The 27793-nt window shown below is 42.5% G+C and overlaps 2 protein-coding genes across 6 annotated transcripts; both read left to right on the top strand.

Annotated features, from left to right (window-relative positions):
- The first annotated feature begins 290 nt into the window (after window positions 1–290).
- Window positions 291–7075, top strand: spast (spastin). 2 transcript variants are annotated; one of them, XM_037106006.1, is made up of 17 exons: window positions 291–796; window positions 1727–1807; window positions 1989–2072; window positions 2315–2401; window positions 2554–2711; window positions 2831–2961; window positions 3207–3300; window positions 3379–3453; window positions 4139–4210; window positions 4299–4374; window positions 4574–4665; window positions 4754–4833; window positions 5045–5087; window positions 5178–5257; window positions 5399–5469; window positions 6403–6443; window positions 6788–7075. In XM_037106006.1, exons 1-17 carry the CDS (start codon window positions 445–447, stop codon window positions 6911–6913), a joined length of 1743 nt encoding a protein of 580 aa, XP_036961901.1. In that variant the 5' UTR covers window positions 291–444; the 3' UTR covers window positions 6914–7075. The 2 variants fall into 2 exon arrangements, with proteins under 2 accessions (XP_036961901.1, XP_036961892.1); XM_037105997.1 differs by having other exon boundaries at window positions 296–796; window positions 1727–1810.
- Window positions 7076–8319: 1244 nt separating this feature from the next.
- LOC119023418 (NACHT, LRR and PYD domains-containing protein 12-like) lies at window positions 8320–26992 on the top strand. 4 transcript variants are annotated; one of them, XM_037105337.1, is made up of 13 exons: window positions 8321–8451; window positions 8548–8904; window positions 10382–10661; window positions 12771–12833; window positions 13693–15565; window positions 16199–16372; window positions 16504–16677; window positions 17409–17582; window positions 18274–18447; window positions 18612–18785; window positions 19090–19263; window positions 19866–19912; window positions 25196–26992. In XM_037105337.1, the coding sequence occupies exons 3-13, from the start codon at window positions 10391–10393 to the stop codon at window positions 25777–25779; spliced, it is 3882 nt and encodes a 1293-aa protein (XP_036961232.1). In that variant the 5' UTR covers window positions 8321–8451; window positions 8548–8904; window positions 10382–10390; the 3' UTR covers window positions 25780–26992. The 4 variants fall into 4 exon arrangements, with proteins under 4 accessions (XP_036961249.1, XP_036961256.1, XP_036961232.1 ...); XM_037105345.1 differs by having other exon boundaries at window positions 8356–8385; window positions 8492–8904; XM_037105354.1 differs by lacking the exons at window positions 16504–16677; window positions 17409–17582; window positions 18274–18447 and having other exon boundaries at window positions 8320–8451; window positions 16199–16206; window positions 18620–18785.
- The last annotated feature ends 801 nt before the right edge of the window (window positions 26993–27793 follow it).

Here is a 27793-nt window from a genome sequence, read left to right on the forward strand (position 1 = left end):
GAAGATATCTGAAATGGGAGTTTTTCCTAGTAAGAATTCAATGTCTGTCACTGAGACTCTTGTGACATGTTAGAAACTAACTTCTAGACCTAAAACAGAAACATAAATCATCTGTAATGTCTGAATGGTTGTGAGCTCTGACCCTGCAGCCTTCCTCATGATGTCTGCTGACGGAGACACATGAAGGTTTTAAACCCGGTTCTAGTGCCTTAAGGGTCTCTGTTGGACTTTAAACCCGGTTCTGTGGACTTTGAACCCGGCGAGCCTCAGCGGAACACTCCACCATTTTGTGTCCGTGGAGCGGCCGTCGGTGCGGTGACTCTCCGGTCCAGCAGGTGGCGGTACCGGCTGGTTTTATCACCCGTCAGTAAACACAAAGAAGCGACCTGTGCAGCCGTAGCTCTCTGGACCGAACCGGACCGCTGTGCTGTGATATGGCCGTGAATGGGTCTCTGGGGCAGAAGCGGCAGGAAGCGGACCAGCAGCGCTGCGGCTCCGCTGAACGCCGTCCCAGCCGGTAATGGTGCCGGTACCGGGAGGCTGGGCGTGCTGTTGTCCGTGTCGAACCCGCTGCTGGCCGCGCTGTCCCTGCTCCGCTCGCTCCTCTGCTGGCTTTGGAGCCGAACCGCGGCCGCTGTCCGACCGGAGCCCCGAACCGCAGACGAGCCGGTCGGAGCGAAGCGGCAGCCGCGGGACGGCAGCGGGAACCCGGAGCGAGGCGATCGGGTCCGGAACCACCACGGACGGGCCTTCGAGTGCATCTCCACGGCGCTGAGGATCGATGAGGACGAGCGAGGTATGAGGGTCACCTGCACCAAACTCCATTTAAAAATCAATCATTTTACTGCAGTTCTGCTCACTGAATGTGACTGTGGCCTTCTGCAAACCCAGTCAAACAGTGTTCGGTCGTTGTTGTGATGGAGCCGAATGGAAGACAGAACCCCGAGGTGTTGTAATCTGTCATGTCAGAGCTCTTTATGACAGTTGATTGTATTATTTGTTTACTCTGATAAGATTAGCTGATTTTTGTATGAAGTTTGGCGTGACACGCTTGAGACGAGAAGGCTGCGTGTTTTTCACCCGCCTCGGCACAAAACAACCGCAGTGACCCGCTGAACAGCAGCTTCACTCCCGCAGTCTGTTGGGCTGAACCATGTCCGCCTCAGCACCTTCATGCTGACCTTCCTCAACATGATGGTTAGACGTAAATAAACCTACATGCACCAGCACACCCCACGTGCTGGGCCATCCCAGTCCACTTGTGACACCTACCTTCATGGCAAACGTGTAATATATTAATTTTACAGAAATATTTTTCAATAGCTTCCGGGTCATGTGACCCACTGATTCCAAACCAATGCTGAATTATATTACTGCAGTGGTTGAATGAGACACACTTCCTTTATTAAATTTAGGGCTCCTCAGATCTGATTTGAATATCTTTGGGGAAACTTATTGTGTGTGAAAACCAAAACGCATAGAAAAAGCTTTGTTTTAACAAATTCTGTGTCCGAGTGTTCAGGACCTTATAAACAGACAGGAAACAGCTGAGTCAGCTGCTCATTACTGTCCCTCACACTAGAACCGTGGTGTTGTTCTGGGATTAAACAGCTCATCTGTGGTGATGAACTGAGTGAGGGCCGCTGTGCACAGCAGCTTCGCTCCTCTGAACTGACCCAGTTGGTTCTGGATGTGTGATGTCAGAGTGTGCTGGTGTTGTTGTCAGGGGACAAGCAGCAGGCGGTGGGCTGGTACCAGCGAGGGATCGCCGAGCTGGAGAAGGGAATCGCCATCCAGATCTCAGGAGGTGGTGAGCTCGCAGTCAGAGCTCAACATAAACTCTGACTTATTCAATATCCCAAATGTTGATTTGAATTCTGATATAAACAAGCCGTCATTTCAACTGTCGATTTGTTTTATTGTTCTTGACTTGTTTAGAAGAAGAATTCAGCTGCTCTTAGTGAAGTTGTGTTGTGTCTCTCATGCAGGAGAGGAATATGAGCGAGACAAGCGGCTGCAGAACAAGATGAGCACCAACCTGATCATGGCTAAAGACCGGCTGCAGTCGTTAGGTAAGCTCAGACGGTTTCAAATGAATGTCCACTGGATCGCTTCATCTTCCGGTTCAGCCACGGCTCTATCGAGTCTTTCAAGAGGGTCAGTGTCAGTCCTGTTTGTGTCTCTTTGTAGTTTTTGATGTGAATCATAGAAGTCTGACCTTTTTGTGCTCATTTTTCTTTATTGAAAATGAATTAAAAACAAGACACATGAAGTGGTTTTACTTATCTCGTCTTCTGTGATCTTGTGGTTTCAGTCAAGGTGCTGTCAGGCTCCGGGGCTCAGCCGGGCTTTTACACTGACAACATCAACCACATCTACCACACTGCCAACCTGCGCTCAGGTGTGTCAGCTCTGTCCTGCAGCACATACACCATGTCCTCAGTAATCTGGATACATCTAAATATACATGACAGTGTACTCATTGACACATTGTGTGTGTGTGTGTGTGTGTGTGTGTGTGTGTGTGTGTGTGTGTGTGTGTGTGGTCCACAGGTGGTGCTGTCTCCAGAAAGAGGGACTCTGTTAATCTCGCACTATCCAGTCGACCAAAGCACAAAAAGACGTCCTGTTCTTCGTCCTCGTCTTCCTCGGGGGGCCGTCACTCCTCACACCTGGCCTCCCAGCGCCCCCCCGCCCACAGTAACAATAAGGTGTGTCACAGATTAAATGTTGAAGGTCAGCGTGTGAGGTGACGAGCTGAGTCCAGGTGTCTCCACCTGTATCGTCACGTGCTGATGGATACAAACGTTTGTGGTGACTCGTCCTGCAGGTCAGCACGAGTCGTCACAGTGTGAACGTCGGCTCCTCAACATCGACACCACCGAAGAAGGACGACAGAAAGAATACGAAGAACATCGACGGGAAGCTTGCTGACCTCATCCGGAACGAGATTGTCGACAGGTGAGAGGCGCTAACCAATCAGATGAGGTGTGTGACGCTGTGAGAGCGAACCAGGTGTCTCCTCCTTCAGTCCATCCTCAGCCTCTACATCACACTCGTGTCTGCTGAATCCTGGACCGGGATTGGCTCTGAGCTGTTTGTGATGTCATGAATCATGCTCTGAGTCAGAGGATGCTGTCGCTGCTCGGTTGCTATTGATTGTGTGTCTGTTGTGGTTTACTGGCTGTATTGATCGTGTGTTTCAGCGGCTCGTCTATGAGCTTCCATGATGTTGCCGGTCAGGATTTGGCGAAGCAAGCGCTGCAGGAAATCGTCATCCTGCCGGCCCTGAGGCCGGAGGTGCGTTCATGAACCATCAGAGAAATGAAACTTTTACTGAAGGTTGGAACTTCACACGTTTACTGAAGTCTTTTGTAGTTGTTTACAGGACTGCGTACTCCAGCCAGAGGACTGCTTCTGTTCGGTCCCCCAGGCAACGGCAAGACCATGCTGGTGAGGACGAGGAGGAGGAGGGAGGAGGGAGGAGGAAGGAGGAGGAGGCGGGAGGTGGAGGTGGAGGGAGGTGGAGGAGGAGGAGGGAGGTGGAAGGAGGAGGGAGGTGGAAGGAGGAGGAGGGAGGTGGAAGGAGGAGGGAGGTGGAAGGAGGATGGAGGTGGAGGAGGAGGAGGAGGGAGGAGGAGGAGGAGGAGGGAGTAGGAGGAGGAGGAGGAGGAGGAGGAGGGAGGTGGAAGGAGGAGGGAGGTGGAAGGAGGATGGAGGTGGAGGAGGAGGAGGAGGAGGGAGTAGGAGGAGGAGGAGGAGGAGGGAGTAGGAGGAGGAGGAGGAGGGAGTAGGAGGAGGGAGGAGGAGGAGGGAGGTGGAAGGAGGATGGAGGTAGAGGAGGAGGAGGGAGGAGGAGGGAGGAGGAGGAGGAGGGAGTAGGAGGGAGGAGGAGGAGGAGAGCACTGATGTTATTCTGTTTGATGAGTTTCACATAATTTATCCAACAACAGGGAAATTCACTTGTTTCAACATCTCGAGATGCAACAAGTCCAGAAGTTTCAGTTCTGTAAATGTTTGATGTTTGACGTGTGAAGACTCACAACAGATAAAATAAAACGGATCATCTGTTCTGGCTCCATCATGAACGGAAGGACTTTAAGTTTCCTGCAGCTGAAGAGTCTTTTATCATCGACAGGCTAAAGCTGTGGCAGCTGAGTCCAACGCCACCTTCTTCAACATCAGCGCCGCCAGCTTAACCTCCAAATACGTGAGTAGCTTAGTGTCTGAACACAGCTGACGTCTCCGTCGCTTGTCGACCACGTCAGGTCGCTGATGGTGGTCTGGTCTGTGTGCAGGTGGGTGAAGGAGAGAAGCTGGTCCGAGCTCTGTTCTCTGTGGCCAGAGAACTGCAGCCCTCCGTCATCTTCATCGGTAACTCTTCCTCTAAAACACTGTTCTCACACTGGGGGGCCCCGAGGACATGGAGTCACAGCAGGGGGTCCACGTGACCCGGGGGGAGCGTGACGAGTGGAACTGAAGTTCTGTTCATGTTGGGAAGACAAACAGTTGTGGATGTAGAGAGCGATGTAGCCTGACCTCAGACGGTGACGGTGTTTGTGTGTGTGTCCAGATGAAGTGGACAGTCTGCTGTGTGAGCGCCGCGAGGGCGAGCACGACGCCAGCCGACGCCTCAAGACTGAGTTCTTGATCGAGTTTGACGGAGTAAGATATTTAATTTCTCGCAGGTGAATGACTTTGTGTGTCTCTCTGCTGCGACACCAACTCACTGATGGATCCACGCTTGTTCCAGGTCCAGTCAGGACGGGATGAGCGCGTTTTGGTGATGGGAGCCACCAACAGGCCTCAGGAGCTGGACGAGGCTGTTCTCAGGTCAGACCGTGAGGATAACATCCCTACATGTTGATCTCCTGTGCACTCATGTTGTTTCTGTCGTCGTGTGTTTGTGTCTGTGGTCCATCTCGTGCAGTGACACTTCAGCTTCACTGACTGGATGATTTGTTGCAGTTGTCTCAGTCTCTCTCCTAGCAGCGGTTGTGTTGATGGAAGCAGACACTCACTTACGTTTCTGGTTTATTTTCAGGCGTTTTGCTAAGCGGATTTACGTGGCGCTGCCGGTGGAGGAGGTGAGTTCAGCCTGCAGGTAAAGAAACCAGACTCTCCTGTGTTCACAGGTTTGTCAGGCTGATGTGACGACGCTGCTGCTTTTGTTTCAGACTCGCTTCAAGCTGCTGAAGAACCTGCTGGAGAAACACGGAAACCCGCTGACACACCGAGAGCTGTGGCAGCTGGCCAGGTGAGTCGTCGCCACTTATCCACCTGTTGTCAAAGATAATGTTGAAAAGTGACGGACCACAGCTGCTGGTCTGTACAGCCAGCAGAGAGCGCTGTGTTCAGACCAGCTGACCTCTGTGTTTGTGTCTGTCTGATGGTGCAGGATGACGGAGGGCTACTCAGGCAGTGACCTCACCTCATTGGCTAAAGACGCGTCCTTGGGACCAATCAGAGGTGCGATACAGTCTCCACATCAGTGTCTGTGTGCAAAGAAAGCTTCACTCATGAAGTGGAACATCAGGCTCAGTTTTCTTAAATGAGGACATTTAAACTTCCTGCTCAGTTTGTACTGTTACTGTTATTCTGCAGTGAGAACTGACAGAGATCCTCTTTATTAATCTGCACGTTTGAGCTTTCACAGTTTATTGATTCTTGATTGATTCAAAACCTGAAATCTGAAACTGTGAGACTTTTTCAGAGCAGTCGATGTGATGAAATCATTACACTTGTGTTGTCTGTCGACTGGACAGCCTGAACTTTTCCACATGTCTGAATATGTTGTCGTCTAACAGAACGGGAGGCAGATATCTGAGTTACCGAGTGAATCATCAGCGTGATGTTAGTTTGCGCTCTCTGAATATGATCAACGTAAAAAGGTTTTGTCAGTATGAAATGTGACACTTTGATATCTGCAGAGTTTAACAGAGAGCTGAAGCCCCGCCCCTTCGTGTTCCCCTCATGGACCTCATTGATCAAACCTTTGTCTGTGGTGAAGAGAGATGATAAAGTACTGATCCAGTCTGAACTGGGTCAGAATCTCACACATGATGTTTGTCAGTTTGTCATCAGACTAATGAAACAGAGTCGCCAGTGATCATCGTAGAGCTGCTCCTGGATATCAGCAGCTCACAGAACTGAACCAGAACCAGAACCTCAGTTGTCAGTATGAGCAGATTTATTGGGAGGTTCATCTTGCTCAGAACCTTCTCTGACCCAGTTGGCTTCATGCTGGTTCTGGCGTTCACTGAGCTTTAACACTAAACTCCAACAAACTGACAGACATCATGTGTGAGATTCTGACCCAGTTCAGACCGGATCAGTACTTTCTCGTCTGTCCTGGCTGGTTGCAGCTCGCGGTCGTTCTCATCAGTGTTTGTGTTCCCACAGAGCTGCGTCCTGATCAAGTGAGGAACATGGAGGCCAGCGAGGTGAGGTCACTGCTGCTGATGATGTAACTGATCACTGATTGATTACTGAAAACTGAAAAGTTTCCCAGAATCCTCTTGTGTTGTTTCAGTTTCCAGCCTCAGGACACAGTACAGATACTGTATGTCTGAGTGATGATGTGTTGTCAGACTTGCTCAGTGTGAGCAGATCAGCTGTGAATGTGAACAGCATCACGTCCAAACTGAGTTGCATGATCATGAACATAGTTTCATTCACACGCCAGCGAAATGAACTCAAATTCGCATCTATTTGCATTTTTTCTTTGACTTTGTAATCTGGACTGAAGCAAAGGAGTCAGAATATGACACTGTATTTTTCTCCGCAGGTCCGAAACATTTGTTTGAGAGACTTTGTGGAATCACTGAAGAAAATCAAGAGGAGTGTGAGTCTGCAGACTCTGGAGCTGTACATGGACTGGAACAGAAACTATGGAGACACGACGGCAGTATGATCATGTTAATCAGCCGCAACGTGAAAACTATCATCATGCAGAACTCACTGAACTGTTGTGAGGAGGAAAAAACCTTTTGTCCCGTTTCTTTTCTACTGTGTTTGAGTGATGCAACACTTTTGTACTTTGAGTTCAGAACACATTAAACTGTGAAGGATGTGACGAGTTTGTATTAAAGGAATCCTTGAGGTACTCTGCTGCACGTCCAGCACGTAGTGTGATACAAGTGACACCTGTGTTCAGGGCAGGTACGCACTGAAACCTGTTACTGACAGGTAAACATTCAGTAATTCACTGTGCTGACTGGTGGAGCCTCGTGTCAGATCTGAAAGTTATCAGCTGGAGAAAATCACTTGGAGAGAAATGATCTCTAAACCACAGCAGACTGGAGTCATGCACATAATGTAGTTATACACTGCAGATATATATTGTACTCTAACTAAAATAAAGACACTTTGTGGTAAAGGAGAAAAGGCTGTGGTGGCCTGTGAGCTGAGACTCACCGTTTGCTAACAGTCACAGGTGTTTTCCACATCGTCAGGACGTGACTATAGATCATGTCTTTAATTCTCTTTCCTCTGACCAGGTGTAGTAACGCCATAACAGAACTCATCATCTGTAACAGTCTGGAAAGGCTGAATCCATGAACACTTCCCCCTCTGATAACGTCAACCATGAACTTGTCCTTCGGGTCGTGGTGGGTAAATGTCTTCAGCTTCATACAAATTCCATTAAGATCCATTAGCAATCCTACTGTGTGTGTGTGTGTGTGTGTGTGTCTCACAGCAGCAGCAGGAAGGATCTCAGGATTTTACATTTTTAAGTTGCATCTAACATAAATATCTGTCTCGCTACGTCACCGTGAACCCAGAACTAAGAGATTGTGTGTGATGGACCCAGTGAATGGACCAGAAGCTGAGACAGCATCATGATGAAGCCTGTCTCAGTCCAGCAGATGTTACCGTACAGCTGTGTGTCTGCACCCCTGCAGGTCACGAGAAAACTGCTTCAATCACGACATTGGTGTCTTACCATTGGAAAACTGTGTGTGTGTGTGTGTGTGTGTGTGTGTGTGGCTGAACTGTTCACCTGAGTGAACACCTGTGTGTGGGCTGTGTTGGTTAGTGGGGATCTGCAGCGCCTCCCAGAGAAGAGCTGATGGAGCAGGTGGTGTCCAGGTGAAGCAGAGAGCGACGCTTTAAACCAGGCCGAGCTGATGAAGCTGGAACAGATCCTGTTTCCACTGAGCACAAAAAACACTCAGAGACGTGTCTTATTATCACCGATGGAAACCTGACAGCTCTCACTTCCTGTCCACAGAAACAGACCTGCAGCACTCAGGCTACGCTCCGTCATCACAGTATCACCCTCAAACAGGAACAACACACACTTCCTGGTTTTAGTTCCTGTTTCAGGCTCATCAGGAAAGTAAGACATGAGCAGAAACACACACTGACACACACTGACACGAGGTAACACAACAGCAGTGAAAATGACATGACTGGATCTGACTTGCATGTGTTTCTGGTAGTTTCAGGGTTAGTAGTGTTTAATTTGTTGTTCTCACTCTGTTCATAGTTTGATTTGTGGTGAAGCGTCGTGTTGTTCTAAAAACACATCTGTGACCTCAACAGACTGACGGCCTCACGTCAGGTTCACCTCAGCACCGGACGGACGGCTGGAGGTTTCATCCTCCGCCTCGATGGACTCGTGGTTTCAGAGAGCAGCTCTGTTCACAGATCAACTCGAAGTCACGTGTTGGTGTTCTTGTAACAGCAGGCACAGCTCACACTTCCTGTATGAAGAAACACTTTCCTGTGTGAAAGTCAGCAGGGATTGTAAGTGACACCGCGTTCAGTCTGCATTCAGTTGGTCACGCATTGTTCTCCTCTTATATCTGAACTGAGACTGAACTTCCTGTTTGGTTTCGAGTGTCTTCATGTCAGACGACTGCAGAAGAATCAACAACAGCTCCTCTTTCTGTGTGAAAGGTAAACACACTGTTATACTATGATATCACTCTAAATATTAAGTCTGGTGCAGTTGCAGATTGATTGTTATTTATATTTACACGTATGTGGGATTCAGGGATGAGATGTTGTCATAGAGGCTGATGATGAACACTTGCTCGTGGTAAATATATGCTCTCTGGTTGTTCTGAAAAATCCTCAGCAGTGACATTAAAAAGCTGTCCAGCTCTCGAACACATCTGATCCTGATCTCCTGATTCAGTTTTAGTCGCCACCAGTGATCAGAACTCTGGTTCCGTACAGAGTCCAATCAGTTGGCTCTTCATAGTGCCACTCCTGGCTTTTAATATTCAGCCAAAGTTCGCCATATTTTGGCCTCTGGCGGGTTTGTACACACATATCTCACTAAGTTATGGAGTGTAATTAGACTAAAGCTTCCAGAAAAAACACAATTCAAATATTATTTAAAAAGATAAAAAAAAAACACAGCTTGTTCACGTCCACATGAAGGAGCCCACATCTCTCAAGTCTAAATACAGGAGAGAAATCTGACACACTGGACACAGAAGGTCAAGTGTGGGATGGACCAGGTCAGCCAACACATTTACCATCTCTTGAACCCGACATGGAGGACTTTTAACAGCTAACCGTTGTGCCGCGTCAGTGAAGTCCATGTGATCATTTCCTTTCAGAGGCTTCGTAATCCAGACTGAACTTAGTGTGTTCTTGGAGGATGTAAATCTACAGTAATGAATTCAACACAGAACGTCTTCTGTGATTATTCATCCATTCTTCCGTTGTAGCTGTTGTCAGCCAAGTGTCCGTGTTGTATCCACTGGCCAACAAAAGTTCCTTTCGTGTCCGTCAACCAATCAGAGCCTTTGTGTTTGATCTTTGATCCGCTGTGTTTAGAGGGGAAACTCGTACACGCTGTAACCAGTCATTCTCCCTTGTGCCTGAACAACTTGTGTGCCGAGTCCAAGCATTACAAAATGATACTGCATGGTAAATCTTCCTGAAGGGAATTAAAACTTACCCAAAGCGACACTCGTGTGCTGAACAGAGACATGTTTGCAGGTTTGTCAAAATGTGTCCAAAGATGTGTTTCCAGTCTGCGAGGCAACTACAAATGTTTCTTAAAAATAAACTGTAAAGTGACTCCAGTTTTAAGTTTTGAGCATCTTTTGATGATTATCAGGATAATATTCTGTTTCACAATGATTTTTGGGAATATTCTCATATTGTCCCATGCCTATAATATATGTGTATATTCACTGTGCTGCATGGAGTCCAAAGTAAGTCAAGTAATATCTTTTAAGACACAGTAGATGAGAAACATCACATCGGATAATTCTCCTTAGTCATTTCAGACACGTGTTAAACACCTTTGTCAAAACAGTCACAACATTTACCATAAATAATACACAGACAGAGAATGAAACAGCTGTTACACAACTGTCCCTGTTAACAAGCTAACAGTGTTCTCTGATTTTACCAGGGAGCCATAATGGCAAATGAGATTCTCCTAAAGATTCTGGATGAGCTCAGAGAAGAGGAACTGGAGCGGTTTAAGTTTTTCCTCAAATGTGAACGTATTAAAGACTCCTCAACCATCCCACAGAGGAAGCTGGAGAACGCAAGGACATGGGACATGGTTGATCTGATGATCCAGTCATTCACAATTCCTGAAGCTGTGGAGGTGACCAAGAGAGTTTTAACAAAGATACCTCGGAATGATCTGGTGAAGACTTTGTCAGACAGCAGCTCAGGACCAAAAGGTCAGTCACAGAGAGACAAACATGAAAAGATGGACAGTAGATCTGCAATGAGACACAAACTGATGTCTGAAATTCATGCAGACATCTGAAGAAAATGGCCTAACCCTCGCCCAAAAATTGCAAATCAAGGTTCAATTTATCTGTCAGTAGAATGAAAACTCCTTCATGCTGCACCAATAGAGCAAACATGTGTGTGTGTATATATATATACACACACATATATATGTATGTGTGTGTGTGTGTGTATATATATATATATATATATATATATATATATATATATATATATATATATATATGTGTATATATATATATATATACACATGTATATGTGTGTATGTATATATATATATATATATATATATATATATATATATATATATATATATATATATACACATATATATGTGTGTGTGTGTGTATACAGTATATACTGCATCTGAGTGAACATGTCCAGCTGCAAACAAGATGGTGATGATAGAGACAGAGTCCACATGCCCTTGTCCTGCAGCTGTCCTGAACTCTGTCAGCTCAGAAAACAGTACGCCCACTGAGTGCAGCATCTTGTTGTGGTGGAGACAGGCCTGTGTAAAGATGTGATGGAGACAGGTCTGTGTAAAGATGTGATGGAGACAGGTCTGTGTACAGATGGAGACAGGTCTGTGTAAAGATGGAGACAGGTCTGTGTACAGATGGAGACAGGTCTGTGTAAAGATGGAGACAGGTCTGTGTACAGATGGAGACAGGTCTGTGTACAGATGGAGACAGGTCTGTGTAAAGATGGAGACAGGCCTGTGTAAAGATGTGATGAGACAGGTCTGTGTAAAGATGGAGACAGGCCTGTGTAAAGATGTGATGGAGACAGGTCTGTGTAAAGATGTGATGGAGACAGGTCTGTGTAAAGATGGAGACAGGTGTGTGTAAAGATGGAGACAGGCCTGTGTAAAGATGGAGACAGGTGTGTGTAAAGATGGAGACAGGTCTGTGTACAGATGGAGACAGGTCTGTGTACAGATGGAGACAGGTCTGTGTAAAGATGGAGACAGGTGTGTGTAAAGATGGAGACAGGTCTGTGTAAAGATGGAGACAGGTCTGTAAAGACGTGGTAGACATGGGTCACTATAAAGACACGGTCCACCACAGCATCTCAATCAGGCTGCTGCACTCGATGGGAAGACTGTGTTCTGAGCCGACAGAGTGCAGAACTACAGCTGGACAAGGAGAGGTGAACTTGATGCTCATGCACAGTCATTATTACCATCTTTTTGCTGGTGGGACATTTCTTGCCAACTGATCCAGAATCCAAAACGCTTTCCAGTTCATGTCATAGATTTTCTTGAAAAATAATATGTTGCTCTTCTATTAAATTCATGACACCTTGTGCAATCCTACAGTTGTACTCCAAATATAAAAATAGTTTTTATGTTATGATAAAAGTTTTGATTTTTTAAGTCAGAGCTGAATGTCAACATTTTTGTTTTTGTGTTTGTATTATAAACCTCATGAACTGCCTTTTTTCCACTGGATTGGGTTGAAATGTGTGCCAAACATCCAAGAGACCCTTATGATCATTTAAATGGTTACAGTATTCAAATTATTAACAGAAAGTATTTCTTTTTACCAGAGTGAAGAATCTGCCATTTTCCAAAATTCATATCTCCACTAGTTTTCACTTTCTTGCAACCAATTGTTGATTCTGTGTAGAATTAATGTAGTTCTTTCACATTTTCAAGTGTTTTGACTCTGCATAAAAAATTGTGCCACAGGTCTTGTTAAATATAGCTTTGGAGCTGAAAACACAATTTTTGGGCAATTTGACTGTAGATTTTCCCAAGAAGGGTTACTATAATTACCTTGAAACTTTAGTATTTGAAAGTGTTCATACTCATTGCATATACTGTATACAAATTCAAAGATGTTATATTGTTATGATAATTAAAATGTTATAACTAAACATCCATTTCATAAAACAACCCTGAGTTGTACAACGACAAATAATTTACCCTGTTTATGTTTAATTGAGGCTGAGAGGGAGGTGTGAGAATTTAGATGCATATTGCAATAATTGTATGAAAACAGTTGTAATCGCATTATTTCTCTCTGTTACAGTGGATGTCAGTGAGGTTGAAGAAACTTCAGAGAACAGAGAAGTTTCCTTTCCTCAGACTGAAGGTACAATTGCAACAGATTTTAAATATGTGATTTTATTTTGGTTACTACTGTTATTCTATAAATTTAAAAGTCTATATTTCACCTGTACATGTGAAACATTTGAAGTTACACAATAAATTAATATCACCTGATATTATTCTGATAGTAAATCACATTTCCATCTCATGCAAATACAAATCATGAACAATACAGCTACATGGCGTTGGCTAACATCAACATATAAACATTTTATACCTTGGAAAGGTGAAAGAGTTTCAGCCTTAAGCTGTGTGTTGGACAGAGATGAACTCCTGATGTCCAGAACTGAAAACAGCTGACAAAAGCAACTTCTAAGTTTAACTAAAACGAGTTTATTTTAGATATATTTGTGAGATTTACAATGCCAAAAAGCTGTTTAATGTACCACAACTGCTAAACGCTGCAGTTGTAAGAGGGAAATATGTGTACTGTGCATGGCAAAAAACAATTACAACATCACTGCTAATTCAAACAGCCTTCTTATTGTTTTCCAGCCCACATTGTTTTTGTGTCTGTATAACCATTTTATGACCAGCATGAATATGATTGGAAGTTACAGGTCAGCTGGTAGCCGAGCAGATGATGAGTGAGCCACTAAGGGTGAATAAGCTGATTAAAGCCTAACTTTAAAGCACTGCTCTGCTTTAAAATTACTCATTGTGTCAAATGTGATTTATTGAGCAGCAAAACAGTGAAACTGGCGACACTTTTGTTTTTAAAGAAAAATATCTGTTGTTTATTATTCTTTGGAAGACGATACCTTGGCAAAAGAGCATTACATACTGCTCATGCACCTCTACATCATCAGCATTCTAACATTTAAATATTACATTCAAAACAGATGTGATGGTTCCAGTACCAGAGCCACAACCCATCTCATATTACCAACAAAGGATTCAAGTGCACTTTCAGGACAAGTTTATGTGTGCACAAGAAGCTTGGATGAAGAAGAAAGATGAGCAGCATCTAGCTGATATCTACACAGAGCTGTATGTCACAACTGGGAATGATGCAAACACCAAGAAACAGCATGAGGTCATTCAGATTGAGGGGAAGCCAACAGAAACAGAGAAGCCAATTAAACCCAGTGACATGTTCAAACCCCCCTCTGACAGATATAAACCCATAAGAACAGTACTGACCAGCGGAATCGCAGGAATTGGAAAAACGTTCATTGTGCACAAGTTTGTGTTGGACTGGGCTAACAAAGAACTCAATCAAGATGTGCATCTCATATTCCCCTTCACCTTCCGCCAGCTGAATTCATGGAAGGGTAAAAAGTTACGTTTGACAGAGCTCATTCATAACTGTATTAGGGAGATGAAAGACATCAAGGAAGAGGCTCTTAATCACATCTTTACGACTCTGCAGTCATCAGGAAACACCAACTATGACAAAAGTAAATTCAAACTGGTGTTTGTTTTGGATGGACTGGATGAGAGCCGCCTTCAACTGAACTGTTCAACTGATGAAATCCAGGACACAGACTTTGATGTGACACAGTCCACCTCAGTGGATGTGCTGCTGTCAAACCTCATCAAGAGAAATCTGCTTCCCTCTGCTCGCCTCTGGATAACCACACGACCTGCAGCAGCCAATCAGATTCATTCTGATTTTGTTGACGTGGTGACAGAGGTCAGAGGGTTCACTGACCCACAGAAGGAGGAGTACTTCAGGAAGAGATTCAGAGATGAGGAGCAGGCCAGCAGAATCATCTCCCACATCAAGACATCACGAAGCCTCCACATCATGTGCCACATCCCAGTCTTCTGCTGGATCACTGCTACAGTTCTGGAGGATGTGTTGAAGACCAGAGAGGGAGGAGAGCTGCCCAAGACCCTGACTCAGATGTATGCAGAGTTCCTGGTGTTTCAGATTCGTCAAACAAAAAAGAAGTATGGCCCAGAAAAGTTTGACCAAAACATGTGCATTCAGTACATTGAGTCATTAGCAAAACTGGCTTTCCACCAGCTAGAAAAGGGCAACCTGATCTTTTATGAAAGAGATCTAAAAGAGAGTGGCATTGATGTGGATGGAACCTCAGTGTTCTCAGGAGTGTTCACAGAGATCTTTAAAGAAGAACGTGGGAGGAAGAATGATGAAGTTAAGATGTTTAGCTTTGTCCATCTCAGTGTTCAGGAGTTTTTAGCAGCTTTGTATGTTGAGATGTCGCTCATTAACAAAAACAAGAATGTGATGTCTGAACTATCTCAACCCTTAGTCGAATGGGTAAGAATGTTTTTCAGCAAAACGTCTGTGACAAATGTCCACAGGTTTGCTATTGACAAGGCCTTACAGAGTCCAAATGGACACCTGGACTTGTTCCTCCGCTTCCTGCTGGGTCTTTCACTACAGACCAGTCAGACTCTCCCTCAAGGCCTCCTGGAAAAGAAGAGAAGCTCAGATACCAATCAGGAAACAGCTGAGTACATCAAGAAGAAGATCAGTGAGAATCTGTCTCCAGAGAAAAGCATCAATCTGTTCCACTGTCTGAACGAACTGAATGCTGGTTCTCTAGTGGAGGAGATCCAACAGTACCTGAGATCAGGAAGTCTCTCCCTAGATGAACTGTCTCCTGCTCAGTGGTCAGCTCTGGTCTTCATCCTACTGTCATCAAAGGAAGATCTGGACGTGTTTGACCTGAAGAAATACTCTGCTTCAGAGGAGGTTCTTCTGAGGCTGTTGCCAGTGGTCAAAGCCTCCAAGAAAGCTCTGTAAGTGAACCGATAACTGCAGAAACTATGTTTATTACATGTGCGGGGTTGTTCTCAACTAGTTTATTGCTTACTAAATGTAAGTCCCGGGAAAAGATTTTATTACTTGACAACTTGAAAAAAAAAATGCATTCTTTTATTAGTTTCATTGTTCCTCTTCAGGTTGACACAGCCATGAAAAAAAAAGTTCTGTTAAATCAAAATTCATCCTTCTTTTTATCCTCATTCGGGGTTGGGTAGTGGTGGAAGCAGGCAAAGCCAAGTAGTCCAGATGGTAGGTGGTAGGCCTACTCCAGGTTGGCAAACACTGACTCATTAGGCAAATTCCCATAACCTCCCCCAAAAAGTCAGCAAAGGTGACGAGCTGGTCAACTGTTCAATAACCAGGATGGTCCACAGATCTGCATTGTTCCTCTAAGGTTTGAGATTCAGTTGGGGCCTCCTTTCCATCACTTTGTATTAAACTTCCTATAAATGAGACTATAATTTATGAAAATGTCATCAACTGCTGTTAGTTCCCAGTGTTGTACTCAATGACATACCATAATCACCTGAAAATCTTATCTTCATGAATATTCATATTCACCACAGCAACGTTAACAATGTTTGTTTTTGACGCTAACTCTCCTTCAGGCTGAGTAGCTGTAATCTGTCAGAGAGAAGCTGTGAAGCTCTGTCCTCACTTCTCAGCTCCCCGTCCTCTAATCTGAGAGAGCTCGACCTGAATAACAATGACCTGAAGGATTCAGGAGTGAAGCTGCTCGCTGCCTCACTGGCGAGTCCACAATGTGCACTGGAGACTCTCAGGTTAGAATAGATACAACTGTAAATGATGAAAACTAACTTTCAAGTGGTGCTGTCAGTTGACAGTACAAAAATATAATTCTACTAAAATATAGAGAGCAATGTTTTCACATATGAACCGTTCCTTTTTTAAGGCTGAGTGGCTGCAATCTGTCAGAGGGAAGCTGCAAAGCTCTGTCCTCAGTTCTTAGCTCCCAGTTCTCTAGTCTGAGAGAGCTGGACCTGAGTGATAACAACCTGCAGAATTCAGGAGTGAAGCTGCTGTCTTTTGGAATGAAGAGTCCACACTGTAAACTGAAGACGCTCAGGTCAGGATTCAGTATAACAGATGACCACTTAAATGTTGCTAGACATAAAGTTTGATGTGTGTTGAAAATGGTTATTTTTTATGTAAATCATGCAGCATAGCCACCAACCAGGAATCATTTAAGCTGTCCTAATCAGTATGCATACTGTACATTTACAATGGATCAAGTGACCATGTGTAATCTAAAATGTGTTGCTCATAGTGACAAACCCAAAGGGATTTGACAAATGACTTTGCTCTGCCTCTTGGTTCTATGAACTGTTTTTTGTTCTTGGACCTACAATTTCACAGTAATGATCCAGTCTCCCTGCTTTCATCAACATCCTCTTTAGCAGGAGCTGGCAGCTGTTTCATCAAACAGGCTTTTAGAAATCGACTGTACACTGCCTACCCAGTAGCAAACAGACACAGCCAGAGACTAGCTTAAAACTAAAGCGGAACATCTAGCAGCTTAAGAGTCAGATATGTCAAAACATTCCCAATGTGTTATACAGCCTGGTATGCTCCTGTGTGATCAAAATCAAATTATTCATATTTTCATGTTGAAAGAATTTATTGATGAGGTGTTCTGGTGTTATTTGGTGTTACTTAAAAATGCAAAGCCCGGTGAATGATTAGAAAATGTAACGTTTAGCTAAATTTAATTTGTGAATTCTCACAAATAAGGAAAGATTAGACGAAAACAAATGAAAAGTTATTCTCTCTCACTCTCGCTCTCTGTGTTTCTGTCAGGCTGTCAGGCTGTCTGATCACAGAGGAAGGTTGTACTTCTTTGACTTCAGCTCTGAGATCCAACCCCTCCCATCTGAGAAAGCTGGACCTGAGCTACAATCATCCAGGGGACTCAGGAGTGATGGAGCTGTCAGCTGAGCTGAAGGATCCACACTGGAAACTAGACACTCTCATGTATACAAGACAAGATTGTTCAGACATAATAATTTGTGTAGTTTGTGCTTTAGGATAGTTAACATGAGTCAGGCAAAGTGATAAAGGTGAAATACTCAACCCCTTGGTGGATAAAAAAAATATGTAACTAGAACATTTCAAGCATTCAAACTCTGGTGCCCCAGCATTGGAAAAGTAACATAAAGTCTAACCAGTTGGACAAAGATAAATAAATCATTTATGTTTATGGGCTATGATTTTTAGTGATGTAGCTGATAGTAACAAGGTTGCCTAGATTTTGGATCAGATTATTTTTTTGGAAGTAGAACAAAATTATAAAGACATTTCAATATAATATTCTACAGTATACTGCTTTAAGATGTTTTTCTGTTGTTAAAATAATTGTTTTTAAGGATAATTAATCAATGGTACAAGAATTAGACCTCTGAGATTTTAAGTCATGTGAAGGGCTTCTGTTTACAGTAATATATACAGTGAAAGACACTGATTGTCTAAGAGTCCTTTCTTCACCTGGATCATCATCCTTGATGCTTTGATGCCCACTCACTAACTCAATAAGAGCAACAGTATAAATCGGATTTTTAAACTTTATTTATTTATTCTTTTTACATGATTTAAAGAAAGATCAAAAGTGTTTACCCTTTTCATTAACCAGTATTGGTGTTTGTATTCATCACTAACTCTCCTTCAGGCTGAGTGGCTGTAATCTGTCAGAGAGAAGCTGCGAAGCTCTGTCCTCAGTTCTAAGCTCCCAGTCCTCTAGTCTAAGAGAGCTGGACCTGAGAGACAATGACCTGCAGGATTCAGGAGTGAAGCCGCTGTCTCTTGGATTGGAGAGTCCACACTGTAAACTGGAAAATCTCAGGTCAGGATTGAAAAATCTGTAAAGGATGAAACATAACTGTCACAGTATCCAATTTGTATCATTTATCATACTCCTATGAAAACTGCATACCAAAATGTAAGTGTAAGTTAAATCAAATATAAAGGACAATGTTTTTTCACATTTGCACTGTACATATTTTTAAGGGTAAGGGGCTGTAATCTGTCAGAGAAAAGCTGTGAAGCTCTCTCCTCAGTTCTCAGCTCCCAGTCCTCTAGTCTGAGAGAACTGGACCTGAGTAGCAATGACCTGCAGGATTCAGGAGTGAAGCTGCTGTGTGTTGAACTGGAAAAGCCACATTGTAAACTGGAGACTCTCAGGTCAGCATTCAGCGTCTGTTTAACTGATGAGTATTTAAATAGAGACATCTGCAAAATCAACTTCATGAGGAATTAATTTGACATCTTGTACTATCCCTGAGGGGTTACACAAATGTTGATGCAGATTTAAGTCATTATACTTTGATGATGAGTTATGGTTTAACTGGGTTTACTCACTATAAAGTGTCAACAATAGTTTCAAAGCAGTGGACTGATTGTAAAATATATCACTGGCATGTGACCAGTTAATTCCCATTGACATGTAAGACTATTAAATCAAATTAAATATTCTGTGTGTCTGAAGGCTGTCAGGCTGTCGGATTACAGAGAAAGGCTGTAAATCTTTGGCCTCAGCTCTGAGTCGTAACCCCTCCCATCTGAGAGAGCTGGACCTGAGCTACAATCATCCAGGAGACTCAGGAGTGAAGCAGCTGTCGGCTGAGCTGGAGGATCAACACTGTAAACTAGACACTCTCAGGTATACAAGAGATTGTTCAGATGTAATAATTTGTGTAGTTTGTGCTTTAGGATAGTCCTTGTCTGCTGGAATCGAGCATCCACAGTGGCAACTGGACACTCTCAGGTACAACAGACATGGTTGTTTCTGAGACTGGACTACATCTTTCACACCATTTAAATTTGTGATTTATGTTTTTTAAATGATCAACAATAGCAGTGGTGGCAATGGTGCATTTCAAACATTCAAACGTGCTTCAACATAGGCAAAGTAACATAAAAGGGATGCAGCTATAAATTTAGTAAGAAGCCATTATATGGATTATTACAACAATGAATTGTGTAGACTAGGATAAGAAATGTACTTAGCATTTCCTTGGAATGATAGATATCAGGGTGACTGACTGTGAGCTCTCCATCTTGCTTGTATTATTTTTGTATTTATGGTTGTGGTACTGGAAAGACCCAGTGTGGTGTGTGGATCAATACAGAAATATCGATACTTCCCTTCCCAAGTGTTTCTGCTCTAGCTTTTTGTCTTAATGGTGATCTGAGTGAAGCTCTATGAAGATCATTGATGAGGAAGCCTCTGAAGGATCATTCTGACTTTGCTTCTTCCTCCAGGGTGGAACATGGTGGAGAGCAGAGGCTGAAACCTGGTCTGAGGAAGTGTAAGTGTGTGTTCACTTTGATTGATGAAAACAAAGCAGCACATGTGTTCGGCTTGTGTATCTGCATCAACTGTCCAGTCATTGTAAAGTTCTGAATTAAAAATCTTGCGTTCTCACCACACATAGGAAGAAATGTTACGCACTTTGCATCACCTCCATTGCATATTAAATTGATTAATCCTTTATTAGGAGGAAAATTAATCACATTCAGTCATATATATCATATAAATTAATCACATTCAGTCATGTATATATATACACACACACGTATACTATAAATATGTATATTCTGAAAGCTGCAAATTCTTATTTCACTGACCTCAATCTCTGTCAAAAAGGAAAACACAACTACTTGTGTACAAATACTACTACTTTTTATTTTTTTATAATTTTATTTTTATCAGGGAGGAAAATACAAAATCATTTCAGCACCATTACATACACACCAAGCAAGACAAAAAATATGTAATTACAAAAATATATATTCTCTATGCTCACTCCCTTTACTCTCCCTTTCATTTTATTTTATTTTACAATGTGTAAAATAAGAACGTTTGAACAATGGATGTCACACTTCCTCATTTTCTCATCAAGATCTACTGCCAGCAATTTTCAGCTGTCCTGATAGTCTGGTACTTCAAGACATGTAATCAAGGTAATTAGAGTAATTCACGTCTCCGTGATCTTATGTATCTGATCCAGTTTGACCACCATCTCTTAAATTTCTCTGATCGTAGTTTTAAAGCGAATGTCAGTCTCTCGATGATGTAGATTTCCTGCACAGTTCCTTGCCAATCTTCCAGTGTCGTGCGTTGGATTGTATCCATTTCCTTGTTATAGCTTTCTTTGCTCCAATCAGTAATATCTTCATTAGATATTTGTCTGCTACTGATTGGGTATGGAATACCATGGTACCAAAATACATTGAGCTGATATCAAATTGTATTGTAATTTGAAATATGTATTCCAGACAGTCATGAATATCATGCCAGTAAGACATAAGTTTCGGACAATCCCAAAATAGGTGATAATGGTTGGGCTTATCTGAACCACACATCCTCCAACAATTTGTTCCACTGCCTTGATGTCTCTTCTGAGCAGGCGTTAAAAAAAATCTAATAATATTTTTCCATCTAAAGTCCCGCCAGATGTGTGAAGTTGTGGTCTTCCATTGTAATTGACAAATATTTTCCCATTCATCCTCAGGTATTGCCCAATCTCCCTCCCTTTCCCATCTACCTTTAACGTGTAGGGTGTTCAAATTCAAGGAATCTTGGAAGCTTTGTATAATTTAGATATTAGTCTCTTTCCACTCCCAGACTCATAGATTGAAACAAAGATCTTCAGGATATGACTTCTGAAGTTCTCTGTCAAAATTGTATTTAATCGGTGCCTTACTTGGAGATATCTGAAAAAATCCTGCTTCTCTAAACCATATTCCCTTTTGAGATTGTCAAAACTCTTCACCGACCTATTATGTATGATGCAGCAGTACGCCGTGAGGCCCTTCTCCATCCATATTTTAAAGCTACTGTCTATCCAATGTAATATGTTTTCTGCACCCTTTAAATTGTATTTCCTAACTACTTTGTGCCAGATTTTTAGTGTTGTTTTTATCCAGGGGTTATTCTTATTTGTAAGACTGTCTGAAAGTTTTTTGTCTGCCATGGCTGCCTGTATAGGTGGACCCACAGATCCTTCCTCTTCTATTTCCTTTCACATGGCCTTGAACTGCGGGTCACACAGATACCCCAAGGTTCTTATCTGAGCCAAATAGTAGTAATCTTTTAAATTTGGCAGTGCCATTCCTCCTTTGTCTTTTGATAGTTGCATTACTTTAAATTTTATCCTTGGTTTTTTACCCATCCAGATATATCTAGAAATTGATTTATGCCACTGCATGAACTGTCGATCACTTACTTCAATTGGCAACGAAAGGAAAAGATACAACAGGCGAGGCAAAATCACCATTTTGACCAATTCACTCCTTGAAGTTAGACTGAGAAAAGGTAGGTGATTCCATCTAGAGATGTCCGATTTAATTCTATGATTGAGAGGAATGTAGTTAGCTTCAAATAATTTTGAAATGTCTTGGGTAAGATTAATTCCCAGATACTTCATTGATTTCTTGTTACAGCTCAGGTTGTATTTAGTCACCAAATCATATGGTGGGTTAAAATTAAAGGTCAAAACCTGGGTTTTCTGAATATTTATCTTATAGCCTGATAATTTACCAAACATATCCATCGAGGACATTAAAACTGGCAAGGATGTGGATGGTTGTGACAAAAAAATTAACACGTCATCCGTGAACAAAGATATTTTGTGTTCCTGTCCTGCTATATTTATACCCTCGATTTACTTGTTTTGCCTAATATATTGACTGAGAGGTTCTATAAAGAGGGCAAAACAAACAAGGGCAACCCTGCCTACAAGAACGCTCCAAGATAAAAGAATCTGAGAGACTGCCATTTATTTTAATTCTTGCTCTTGGATTATTACATACAGCTTTGAAAGCCTCAATAAGAGTTTGATGAAAACCAAATTTATACATCACATTATACAGAAAAGTCCACCTTACTGAATCAAACGCCTTCTCGGCATCCAATCTCATTAACATAGCTTGTGTCTTATTCTGCTGGATATGCTATATACTGTAATATGTAACGTCCTCCTCAAGCTATCTTGGGTCTGTCTCCCATGGATAAATCCAGTCTGGTCCAAATGGATAAGAGATGGCAAAAGTCTTTCGATTCTCCTAGCTAATATTGACATATAGATTTTATAATCAAGATTTAACACTGAGATGGGTCGAAATTGTTTACAATCTAATGAGTCTTTTCCTTCCTTTGGTATCACTGAAATTATAGCTTGCTTCCATGAGGGGGGAATTTCTCCCTTTTTGAGAGCTCTGTTATATATCTGGCACAGTTTTGGAACTAACTGTTCCTTGAATGACTTGTTCCATTCGGCTGTGAAGCCGTCTGAACCTGGACTCTTATGTGGTTTGAGTCTTGCTATTGCTGTATTTACATCTATTTCAGTGATATCCGCAATCAGAGCTTTATTTTGTTCTTGTGTGATTATGGGAAGATTCAGAGATTCAAGAAACCTCCTCATCTCATCTTCGTTGTCTAGCTTTTGTTGTGAATATAATTCCTTATAATAATTTTCAAGACTTTGTTGAATTTGGTCCACTCTATGGTGTATTTGCTTAGTATGAGGGCATCTTATCTTATTAATAGTGGCGTCTGCCTGTTGTTTCCTCAGTTTATATGACAGCAGTTTCATTGCCTTGCCCCCTGCCTTTTTGTAGTTCTTTAATGGATAGTTTGTTTGTCCCGGGTCTAACTTTATGATCTTTTTGTAATTCTCTGAGTTTGGTGTATAGAGAGTTAAGCCTCTCCTGTCTTCATTTTTTAGTGATGAGGAAATGGAAATTACTTTCCTCCTCAGGACTGCTTTAAATGCATCCCACACCATAGGAGGAGACACTTCTCCATTGATATTTTCTTTAAAATAGGTATCTATTGCCTTTTCTAACTCTCCTTTCACCTGAGGATTGTTCAATAAACTTGAGTTCAATTTCCATAATGTAGATTTTTGATTGTCACCAATATTAAGTGTTATTATTATTGGTGCATGGTCAGACACATCAATTGTTCCAATATCACATGACTGAATTCTAAATTGTTCTCTCTTAAATGCAAAAAAATAGTCAATCCTTAGTAAGAGTAAGTAGACTGAGGGGCAGAGAAATAAGTGTAGTCACAGCCTGTCAGATTAAATTCCCTCCAAACATCTACTATACCGATTTCTTTCATTATAGAGTTTATCTTATTAATCATGGGTTTACTATGTCCTAAATTAGAGGTAGAGGATTCCATTTTTGATAATCTGATATTCATATCTCCTCCACATATGAGCACACCGTGAGCATCAGCAGACATCATATCAAATATTTTTTTATAAAAGGTCCAATCACTCCCCGGAGGCGCATATATGCTAAAGAAAGTTACCATCAGCCCTTCAATCCTCCCCGTTATCATTACATATCGGCCTTCTTTATCTTTAGTCTCATGTTCATATTTGACTTGATTTGAAATAAGGATGGCAGACCCTCTTCTATGTCCTGATTTATAGGAGGAGTGAAATACATGTTTGAAGCCTCCTCTTCTCAGTTTTGTGTGTTCAATTTCTGATACCAAAAGGAAAATATACCCCCTGACATATTGATCATCCTTAATAAGGCTTTAATGACTAAATGAAATAATGATAATAATATTAAAAGAAAAAGAAATTTTGCACAGAAATATTCCCAAGAGAAAAGGACCCTTTCAGTAGAATCTACCCTCTCCCACCTTTATACTTTATACTAGTTTGTGATAATAGTACCTAAACCTAAAACATCAAAATAGGTAGCTTACTGCTTTGAACATTCTTCCCATGGAGGAGAGGTTTTACATCATCTTTCAGAGTCTGCACTCACTCATCATACAACACTGTAAGTGAGGAGCTCCAGAAACAGCTGAGCGATGCCCAGGGATTCATTCAAAGATGTCCAAAATCCAAATCTGTAATCAAACTCCTTTTAAACAATACTTGTGTGGACATGCTCTACTCAGTCGTGTCCTGAGCTCTCTGCTCCGGGTCCCAGCTGAATCTCTGCAGCTTGTCTTTGAACGTTGACCCTCTGTGTGTGTGAGTCTGTGTTCGTCCTCATCTGCCGCTCACCGACTGTGACAACCTCCGGATCTGGTCCAGCAGCGTCTCGGGTGGTTTAAGCACTGTGACCTGCAGCCCCTTCTCTGCCTTTTCCTTCGTTGCTTCCTCGACCGTGTTGTAGGTGCGTGTCCCATCCGCGTAAAAAACCCGAAGTCTGGCCGGGAAGGGTGTCTGAAAGCGGATTCCCTTTTCCTTCAGAACCCTCTTTGCTTCTATGTACTGCTGCCTTTCTTCAACACACTCGGTGCGTAGTCATTGTCCAGGTTGATTTGTATATTTTTCCACATAAAGCCCATTTTCTGCCACGCTGATCGTAAGATCTCCTCTTTCGTCTTGTCGCTCAGAAACTTAATGATGATGGATCTCGGGGGTGCGCCCGTTCAATCTGGAGAGCCACATCTTCCGCTAGAGACAAGCCATGTTTCAACAGCTTTTCGACGAACTCTATCATTGATGAAGACTTGTTCTCTGACCCCTCTACAACAGTCTGTTTAAATAAACCATCAGCTGTGTTAGATGATAAACTGCTGCTGTATTGTGTCTTGTTCTCTCCATCAGATGTCTGTGAACTCACAGTGGACACAAACACAGTAAACAGAAACCTCAGACTGTCTGACAACAACAGGAAGGTGACAGTAGTGGAGGAGGAGCAGCCATATCCTGATCATCCAGAGAGGTTTGACTCCAACCTGCTCCAGCTGCTGTGTAGAAATGGTCTGACTGGTCGCTGTTACTGGGAGGTCGAGTGGAGAGGAATGGTTCATATATCAGTGAGTTACAGAGGAATCAGCAGGAGAGGAGACAGAAATGACTGTGTGTTTGGAGAGAATAATCAGTCCTGGAGTCTCTTCTGCTCTGATTTAGATGGTTACTCTGTCTATCACAATGACAGAAAAACAGACATTCCTTCTTCCCCCTCCTCCTCTTCTCCATCGTACTCGTCCTTCGTCTCCTTCTTCTCCTCGGACTCTAACAGAGTAGCAGTGTATGTGGACTGTCCTGCTGGCACTCTGTCCTTCTACAGAGTCTCTGACTCACTGATCCACCTCCACACCTTCAACACCACATTCACTGAAACTCTTTATCCTGGATTTGGGTTCTGGTTCTGGCAGAATTCCTCAGTGTCCCTGTGTTCTCTGTAGAAGTCTCCCACACACATTTTTTCACATAGTTGAGACTGAAAACTGATATTTGGGACCGATATTGATTTGTGGTGAAAAATATAAATCTTTGTGTCTAAATTTCGAACAACCAGTGATGAAATAAACCCAAAAGTACAATTTACTCACGCACTGTTCTCAAGTGCAATTTTCAGATGCTATGCTTGAGTATTCCCACTCTCTGCTTCTTAATACTTCCCCTCCTATAAATGTATTTCAGAACTTTATTTACTAGTTACTTTGCAGATTCAGATAATTGTATTGTTCATTGGCTTTTAATTGTGGCTTGTTACCAATCAGACTGTGTTGTGGGCAGGACAGTGTGTGAGAGGATGCTGCATCAGAGCTTAGGTTGCACATTTTAGATGAGTTCATATGTTTTCTGTCTGATACTGACAATCAGAAGGAACATTTTTTTTTTTCATTCTAGTTAATATCAAAAGAAACAGCAGCTATATTATCGGATGTATTTGTCTCATTAGATACTTAAGCAGCTGTAGTTATTCAGATGGAAAAGCCATCTCCTGAGACACATCCCATCCCAGTGTGGAGCGTTTAAACTAACAGCTGCTGGAAAGTGGAGGTGTATGCTAATCTATGCTGAAAGCCATCTCCATTCCATCTTTCTGGCTTTGAAGTCAAGTGTGGGAGTGCTAACCTCTTGCATCAGGAAAAAAATGCTTGAGGCAGCTGCAAGACTCTCCCCTGTAGCCTTAATGAGCCACGTTTCTCCCCAGCAGTTAACACAACTGCTGATCTTTACGGGTATAAATAGCATGCTAATGTTTAATTCACCAGTCCTTTCAGGGAATAATTGAATTAATGACATTTCCTTTTGCCATTTTAAATGCAATAAATTCTTTAATAATTGCACTTGTTAAATGTCATAGCGGGCTCAAAAATGTATCTTCATTAAACAAACAGTATTTTTCTGCTTTAATATCTTCATTGTTTACTGCAAGAACCAAGCTTTCAGAGGCAAACCAACGCCTTGTCTCCACTGTACATATCTCTGTTACCTGACGTGTGAAACGCTGTTTTGTTCCTTCATCATGATAATATTACATTTATTTTGTATAGCGCTTTTCAGGTACACAAAGCTGCTTTACAGGTTAAAACACAAATATTAAACAACACACAGTATCCAACTGGAAGCATGTCAGAGGTGGAGCGTCATGCCTGCCTTCCTCCTTGACTACGTGGTTTAATTGTTTCATTATTGGTCTGTTTTAGGTGTGTTAATTGTTAATGTTGTTTGTTGTGTGTTACATCCCAAGTCTGCACAGGGTGTTTTACTTTTAAATTGCCTGGATGCACAATGCCGGTCCACTGTTTGACTCCCTGTCTGGTGGAATCGGGCTAAGTCACTTAACTCTTTGACACAAATTAGAGTCTGAACACGACGCATAGTGTTAAAACAAGTCAGTCAGTTCACATGACAGGAAGCAGCCTGAAGCTGACGGACAGTTTGTCTCCCAAAACTGATCAACAATTTAGAGAAAATGCAGCAACTGTATTAGTATTATTAGTATTTTAGTTAGTGGACTTTGACTGACTGTAGAATATAATCAGCTTTCCTGCCACTAAAAGCGACACATGACACGTATTTCTGCATATTTTAGAGCATAACTGTGATGTATATTATTATGCATATTGATTTGTTGAACTATACAGAGGGCCCTGCGATGAGCTGGTGAATTGTCCAGGATGTACCCTGCCCTCACCCAGACACAGCTGGGATTGACTCCAGCAAAAACCTCCGCGACACCTTAAAAAGGATAAAGTGGTTACAGACAATGGATGGATGGATGGAACTATACAGACACACTGAATGACCCACAGTGACGATCTCCAGTCAGCATCATCAGCGCACTCACTCTTTAAATGCCTGTTTCTTTAACCAGAACTAACTTAACAGATTTTCCTGAAATTTACTGATGCATTTCTTCTCCCACAACTGTTAATCTTTATTTATTTGAGTGATCCCACTACCGTC

Source organism: Acanthopagrus latus, chromosome 1 (assembly GCF_904848185.1).
Source record: "Acanthopagrus latus isolate v.2019 chromosome 1, fAcaLat1.1, whole genome shotgun sequence".
NCBI lineage: Eukaryota > Metazoa > Chordata > Actinopteri > Spariformes > Sparidae > Acanthopagrus > Acanthopagrus latus.